This window comes from Vipera ursinii (assembly GCF_947247035.1).
Source record: "Vipera ursinii genome assembly, chromosome: 15".
In the NCBI taxonomy this organism is placed as follows: domain Eukaryota; kingdom Metazoa; phylum Chordata; class Lepidosauria; order Squamata; family Viperidae; genus Vipera; species Vipera ursinii.
The window spans coordinates 3,072,094-3,080,522 of NC_139528.1; the positions used below are offsets into that span (position 1 = coordinate 3,072,094).

The following is an 8,429-nucleotide window of genomic DNA, read 5'->3' on the forward strand; positions in this document are numbered from 1 at the left end:
TTATCAAGATGCGTTCAAACGTGGAAGTGTTTCATTTGATTTGCGGTGGCTTCATGCAGGAGGCGGCTTCTGGGGCAACCTTCCTGGCAAGAGCATGGAGGGAGTTCGCCACCTTGTTTAGTGACCGCCTCGTTTAGCGCCCATTTCCAGTTAGGACAGTGATTATTTTTTTTTAAACAAAAATAAGTTTACAACTGAACACACTTGACCACCTTTGTGGCTCTACAAAGCGAAGGGAAGCTGAAGTAAGACCGTAAGCACAGTTGTGCTTTCACGTAGTGACCCCTTCGTTTAACGACTGAGTTGCCAGTCGCAAATACGGTCGTTAAGTAAGAACTTCCTCCATTGTTTGTTTGTTTGTTTTTAAGTTACAACCAACCCTTAACAACCTTTGTGGGACTCTAAAGCCAAGGCAAGCCGAAGTAAGAGTATATGCATAGTCATGGTTTCACTTAGTGACTGCTTCACTTAATAACCGATTTGCCGGTCCCTATTTTGGTCATGAAACAAGGACTGCCTTTTTTCATAGATAGATAGATAGATAGATAGATAGATAGATAGATAGATAGATAGATAGATAGATGATAAATGATAGATAGATGATGGATGGATGGATAGATAGATAGATAGATAGATAGATAGATAGATAGATAGATAGATAGATAGATAGATAGATAGATAGATAGATAGATAGATTAGATAGATAGATAGATAGATAGATAGATAGATAGATAGATAGATAGATAGATAGATAGATAGATAGATAGATAGATAGATAGATAGATAGAGGGATAGAGGGATGGACAGAGAGAGAGAGAGAGAGAGAGAGAGAGAGAGAGAGAGAGAGAGAGAGAGAGAGAGAGAGAGAGAGAGAGATCCATTAATGGAAGCAATTTCCATTCTCATCGCCCCCCAAAAGCTTCTGCTCTTGTTTCTTCCTGGGTGATTATCGGAACATATGCTGCTGTTTCTCCTGTCTCTTTTCTAGTCTTTCCCTGTCTGCAATGGTGTGCTCACTATGGGATGGATTTGCAGTTGCCTTGGCAACAGAGGAAGGAGAGGAGAGACCTCTTCTCAAGGAGAAAGGCTTAAAAAAAGAAAGGAAAAAGTACAATCTGCCTTCCAAAATTCCAGGGAAGGAGGCGGGGGGGGGGGGGTTGAGAAGGAAAGAATTTGGGGACGCGATGGGGCTGATTTGCAGCATCCAAAATGTCCCCGCCTCCAAATTCTGCGAGGGTGGGGGTCCCATCCGGAGGGCTGGCGCGATGATCAGGATGATGGAAGGGGTAGTCCCAGCCAGTGAGGGGTGGGTGGGGAATGGGGAACAACTTTCCTGCTTTATTTATCTGCTGCCTGCTGCGACTTCTCTTATGCTAAAAAGCAAGCAATGATTTAGGCTTCACTGAGCAGTTTTGAAAGCTTTAGCGGCAGCCCCTCAGTTGCTTAATTGTGAATACTTTTAAGCTAGGTTGGGTTTTAAGGTTAGGGTATTGTGCCGGTCCAGGAAATGGGTTTATTCAGGAAACAAGGCATGGGAGGTATTGCATGGGCTTTGCAGAGTTTGGTTGATACAATATTATTATTTTTTTAATCCCATTTATATCCCGCCCTTCTCCGAAGACTCAGGGCGGCTTACAATTTAAAGCAAAAATCCATGTGCTTCAATATGCAATATGCAATATGCAATAAACTGCAATATGTTAAGCCAGGGTGGGGAAGGAGAAGCTAAGATAGGCAGTAACTGAGAAACTGCTTAGAAGTTTTTTTTTTCTTTTTTAGTGAAGTTTATTTGCTGTTGTTTTTAGGGCTGAGAAGAAGGGAATGAGAGAGGAGGAGAAAGAAAGAGAGAAAGAGGGAGGGAGAGAAGGAGGGAGGGAGAGAAAGGAAAGGGGAGAGAGGAAAGGAGGAGACAGAGACAGAGAGAGAGAGAGAGAGAGAGAGAGAGAGAGAGAGAGAGAGGGAGGGAGGAAGGAAGGAAGGAAGGAAGGAAGGAAGGAAGGAAGGAAGGAAGGAAGGAATGGAGGGAGGAAGGAAGGAAGGAAGGAGGGAGGGAAGGAAGGAAGGAAGGAAGGGAGGGAGGGAGGGAGGAAGGAAGGAAGGAAAGAAAAAGAAAGTGGGAAGGAAGGAAGGAAGGAAGGAAGGAAGGAAGGAAGGAAGGAAGGAAGGAAGGAATTTCTTTCCACAAAATATAATTTTGGAACTTCCTGCCACAAGGTTTGCTAAGAGCAGAAAAAGTAAAATAGGGCTGTCCTTTGCCGAAAGACCTTCTGGCAGATGAACCAAATCAATTGAAAAGGAGAACAGGGAAGTGCCAAATGTCCATTTTGGGGAGAGGGGGGGGGGGGGAGAAAGAGAGGCCAGGTAGCAACTATCCAAGTTTATATTGCTGTGTTATGGATGTTTTTAATTTCGGCACATCCCCAAGGGTCACAAGATTTTTACCGCTTTAAAAAGCCAATAAATAAGTAACATTCAAAAGTTATGGAGGCTTAGCTTGGGAAACAAGCTGCTCCCGTTTCTTGGCAGGGCCTGCCTGACGTGCCCAGGGGCTAAAATTTGGATTTGCAAAACACAAGTGTGCAGAAGTGGGACCTATTTGGGCAACTGGGTGATGTGTCTTATGCTCCCCAGAGTCTCTCGGTTGAGTAGGGCAGCGTTAGAAACTGAATAAATTGAACCAGCCAATCAATAAATCACTTGATTCAATCCAGAAAGGGCTGTAATACCCCCCCCATTTTAACTTAGATTAGGGCGCTGAGAGACCCATTTGTGGAATAACAGAATAACAAGAGTTGGAAGGGACCTCGGAGGTCATCTAGTCCAACCCCCTTCTCAAGCAGGAAACCCCTAGCCTAGACCATTCCAGACGCAACGTCTGTCCAATCTTTTCTTTCAAAGCTCCAAACTCAAAACACCACCCACAAGTTCTGGAGGCAAGCAGTTCCACGGGATCATTGTTCTCGCCGTCAGGAAATTCCCCCTTAGTTCCAGGTTGCTTCTCTCCTTGGTTAGTTTCCATCATTTGCTTCTTGTCTTACCTTCAGCGGCTTTGGAGAATAAGTGGACCCCCTCCTCTTCTTTGGGACAGCCCCTCAAACACTGGAAGACTGGTATCACGTTCCCCCCCCGCCCATTCCTTCTTTTAATTAAATTAGACCTGCTCAATTCCAGCAACCGGTTCTTCGTATGTTTTAGCCTCCAGTCCCCTGATCATTTTTTATTGTTCTTCTCTGCGCTCTTTCTGGAGTCTCAAGATCTTTTCTAGGGATTGCATGACCTCTGTCGAAGCCATATGCTAAATCACTACATAAAATCACAGATGTGAACATGTGCAGAGGGCTTCCGTTGTGGCATCTTGTTGTTGTTGTTAGCTGCGAAGTTGTGGCCGACCCATTGCGACCCCATGGACAACGTTCCTCCAGGCCTTCCTGTCCTCTACCATCTTCTGGAGTCCCTTTAGGCACAAGATAGATGATAGATACATATATAGATACATAAAGTAGATGGAAGATGGATGGATGCATGGATGGATGGATAGACAGACAGACAGGTAGAAAAAGAGACACATAGGTAGAGGGAGAGATGATGGATGGATGGTTGGATAGATAGACAAATAGATGATGTTGTTGTTAGCTGCGAAGTCATCTCCAACCCATCACGACCCCATGGATAACGTTCCTCCAGGCCTTCCTGTCCTCTACCATCTTCTGGAGTCCATTTAAGCTCACGCCTACCGCTTCGTTGACTCCATCCAGCCACCTCATTCTCTGTCGTCCCTTCTTCTCTTGCCCTCAACCTTTCCCAGCATTAGGCTCTTCTCCAGTGAGTCCTTCCTTCTCATTAGGTGGCCAAAGGATTTGAGTTTTAGCTTCAGGATCTGGCCTTTTAAAGAGCAGTCAGGGTGGATCTCCTCTAGGACTGACCGGTTTGATCGCCTTGCAGTCCAAGGGACTCGCAGGAGTCTTCTCCAGCACCAGAGTTCAAAGGCCTCAATTCTTTGGCGCTCAGCCTTTTTTGTGGTCCAACTTTCACTGCCATACATTGCAACTGGGAAGACCATAGCCTTGACTCTACGCACTTTTGTTGACAGGGTGATGTTGTAACGACACCCTAATCGTCTTTGTTGCGCTTCTCTGCACTGGTATTTGACACGAAGGGAAGGAAACTGCCACCGGCACATTTGTTCCACTCCGCTTCAAACAAGGCTTTGTCATTATATTCTCCATCATCCTGTTCCTCGGCTCCACCTCTGGGCCCTATTGCTGGCCTGGCCCTGAGTGACAGCAGCAGGGCGATGGGTATTGTTATCCCAGCAGGGAAGCTGGCTTTGGAAACAGTTGGAAAGCAGAGCAAAAAAAAAGAGAGAAATACATCTGCCTTGGAAAGGAAAGCAGCGAAGCTTCATACCCAGTCGAAATAGAAAAATAAAAAGCTTTTCTGAGTTTATTTATTTACTCCCTTTGCCAATTTATACTGTATAGCTTACTTCTGTCCGCATAAAGCCACTCTGGACAGAGGACAGACTCACGCCAAATTTTTGTTGCTAAGTGGAACATTCGCTAAGTGCCCCATTTTATGACCTGCCGTTGTTTAAATTAATAACACGGTTGTTAAAATGGATCCGGCTTCCCCCCGCTGACTCTGCTTGTCAGAAGGTCGCAAAAAGGGGATCACGTGACCCCGGTGGATGCCGCGTCCGTCATAAATACGAGTCAGTTGCCAAGCGTCTGAATGGGGGGAATGCTGCAACGGTCGTAAAAGCGAAAAACGGTCCTCAGTCACTTTTTTCAGGGCTGACCATTTAGCGACCGTTCCGAGTTCCAACGGCACTGAAAATCTTTATCTTTATCTTTATCATATTTATATACCGCCCTTCTCCCGAAGGACTCAGGGCGGTGAACAGGGCACATAAAAATACAAAATACAAAAATTAAAAAAGAATTAAATAAGAGCCCGAGCTAAAAACAGTAGCGTAATAAAAATCCCCAATTAAAACCCCATTATGGCCATTTTCACACTTAACGACCGTCTCAGGATCCTCCAGGGTCACATGATCAATATTCAGATGCTCGGCAACTGACTCACAATTATGACGGTCACGGTGTGTCCCGGGGTCACGTGATATCTCTTTTTGCCACCTTCCGCCGAACAAAGTCAACGGAGAAGCCACATTTATTTGCCTTACCAATTGTAACACCTGCCGTGATTCGCTTCACAACGGTGGCCAAACTCGCTGAGCCAATGTCTCCCTTTTCAACAGACATTTTGGCCACACGTTGAGGACTAGCTGTATATAAAAAATAATAATAATAATAATTCTGGGGTGACCTGGGCTTGAGGTCAGGATGGATTCGGAAAAAGCGCAAGGGAGGAACAGACAGATTGAACAGATTAATTTTGTGGCATATAAAGAAAAAATCGCCAAAACACACCAGAAAAGAACACACACACACCCCACCCCTTTTTCTTTTTTTCCTTTTGCAATTCCTCCTCGCTTCTTTTCCTCTGCTTTGGGGGGGGGGAGCAAAGAGCGTTTAATTGCTCTTTTCCAGCTTAATTGCCCACTGGGGTCTAATAAAGATCAGCTAGGCTTCCTCTGCGCACCCAGGCTTCGGCTGGCCGGTAGGAATTCCCGGCTGCTCAAGGAATCCACTGGTTTGCTTTCTATTTTCCCAGCCAGGCTGGTTATATTTTTCTGAAGGGTCTAAAAGGGGAAAATGAGAAAGAGAGAGGGATAATTGGGTTAGAGGATAGACAGAGATGGATGGATGGATGATAAATAGATAATGCGGAGAGATAGAGAGACAGAGAGATAATAGAGATAGCTATGGATGGATAGATTAGATGGATGGATAGATAGATGGATAGATATAATAGGGAATATACACAGAGATGGGTGATAGATAGATAGATAGATAGATAGATAGATAGATAGATAGATAGATAATACAGATAGGGATAGATAGATAGATAGATAGATAGATAGATAGATAGATAGATAGATAATACAGATAGAGATGGATAGAAAGATAGATAGATATAGACAGACAGACGGAAGGGATGGTAGAAGGAAGGAAGGAAGGAAGGTAGGAAGGTAGGAAGGAAAGAAGGAAGGAAGGAAGGAAAGAAAAAAGGGAGAGAGAGAGGGAGGGAGGGAGGGAGGGAGGAATAGACAGATGAACAGATTAATTTTGTGGCATATAAATTTTTGTGAAACACCTTTGGAAAAACACAGGCAACCTATTTGAACGGATGCAGCATTCGTGTTTGGAAGGAGGCCCAGAAGAAGGAAATAATTCCGAAAAAAAACAAAACCTTCTTTTGCAGGGATAAGAAAAGCAAAGCAAAAAACCCACTGAGCTTCCGCAAAACCAATTCCACAAGGTGTTCAAAATAATAATAATAATAATAATAATAATAATAATAATAATAATAATAATAATAATAATAATAATACAGTAGGTCACGAGGCCAGCCTTCTGTTCCAAAGCTGCTCCCTCTAGGAGGACCCCTGGCGGGGGGAGGGTGGGGAGAATCCGAATCCTGGTGACTCGGCAGCGAAGAAATTCATCTTCCCCAAACCAGCATGGTCTCAAGACCGCCTTCTTTCTCTCTCTTTCCCCCGCAATTCATTCTCTCTTTTCTTCTCCGCAGCTGACCTCCAATGAGTCACCCATCTCCAGAGAGGTCCCGAGGCAGGAAGAAAAAGGTGAGTGAGACTCTGTTTCCCTATATTTATGCCGATCAATTAACCAGGAATGTTATCTAGGGCACATGGAGGAGGCCACAAAGGCTGTAAATCGTGCCTTTCCTTCTTGGATAGGTGGTCAAGAACTCCTTTTCAAGTGCCTTTATTCGTGGATTATTCTATTTATTGGTATCCCGCCTTTATTGTTTTTACCAATAACTCGAGGCAGTGAACATATCCCATGCACTTTCCTCCTGTTTTCTCCCCAAAAATAACCCTGTGAGGTAGGCTGGTCTGAGAGGGAGGGTTGGCCCAGAGTCATCCAGCTGACTTTCCTGCCTAAGGCAGGACTAGAACTCACCATCTCCTGGTGACTGGCCAAGAGTCATCCAGCTGGCTTTCCTGCCAAAGGCAGGATTAGAACTCACCGTCTCCTGGTGTTTGGCCCAAAGTCTCCTTCTGGCTTTCCTGCCTGAGGCGGGACTAGAACTTGAGTATTACCATCTCTCCCGCCCAAAAAACCACCAACCCTGTGAGGTAGGCTAGGTGGAGAAGGAGGAGCCATCTGTAGCTTGGAACTTGAACCCAGCACCTCGTCTGGTACCTTCCCTACTATCTTTTGCAAAAAAAGGATAAAGGTAAAGAGGCAGGGATGCTCTCTCACCGTATTGGATAGTGGTTGCTAGGCAACATGGAAGCAGTGACGCTCTCTTGTCTATGTTCCAATATGGGTGGTTGTCTGCTTCTGGTTGCTAGGTTAACGTGTCCGCTTGTAAGTTAACACAATAGCCAGAAATCCTGGTTTCCTTTGCTAAATGGTTCATCCGCTGTCCAAGGATAAAAATACATTTTTAAAATCTGGGTGTATTTTAATGACGAGGTGTCTTTTTTAAAAAAACAGCAATTGGACTCTGGAGTTTGGTAAGTGAAATATTGCAAAAAGCGAGTGACTTTCTGGGGGTGTGGGGGGGGCGGGGGAAAGGAATTTCCTGTGGCAACCGAGAATTCTGGGAGTTGACGTCCAGGTGGCACCTCGGCGTCGGATCTATACAACAGCATCGTACGAAGGGTTTTAAAAAAAAGTCACTTTGAATCCTGAGATGATCAGGATTCGCTGCTTGTTGTTCAATGAATAACCTGGTTGTTCAGTGAAAATGGATTCCCCGTTAACTTTGCTTGTCGGAAGGTCGCCAAAGGGGATCACGTGAACCCAGGACACTGTGACTATCATAAATACGAATCAGTTGTCACGCCTCTGAATATAAATGACCGCGAGGACGATGCAATGGTCATAATTGTGAAAAAGTCATAACTTATAACTATTATAACTTTCGACAGTTATAGACAGTTGTAAGTCCTACTATTTCTTTCTCCTGAATCACCCTGTCTTTTTTTTAACCGATCCCCCTACCTTATTGGCTCAAACCAATAACCCCACAGCTACCAATTCAAAGGTACTGGGAACTGTGGGGGGGGGGGAATATCTAAAATATTCAAATTATTTTGGAGGCCGGAGGGGGGGACGTTGTCTGATCTAACGAGGGTCTTGTTTGCAACCCCGCTGAAAAACTCCACGGATTGCTTTCTCCCCGCAGACAAAATCGAAACCCCCAAGAAAACGGAGCCAGAAGAGGAAGAAATTGATATAGATTTAAATGCCCCGGAAACGGAGAAAGCTGCTCTCGCCATCCAGGGGAAATTCCGGCGTTTCCAAAAACGGAAACAGGACCCCAGTTCATGA

General features: G+C 44.9%; 1 protein-coding gene across 1 annotated transcript; it reads left to right on the plus strand.

Moving 5' to 3' along the window:
- Nucleotides 1-1,184: 1,184 nt before the first annotated feature.
- On the plus strand, nt 1,185-8,429 carry PCP4L1 (Purkinje cell protein 4 like 1; the record flags this gene model as incomplete). The annotated part of the gene is made up of 3 exons (XM_083373953.1): nt 1,185-1,286; nt 6,655-6,709; nt 8,284-8,429. The coding sequence occupies 3 exons, from the start codon at nt 1,185-1,187 to the stop codon at nt 8,427-8,429; spliced, it is 303 nt and encodes a 100-aa protein (XP_083230079.1).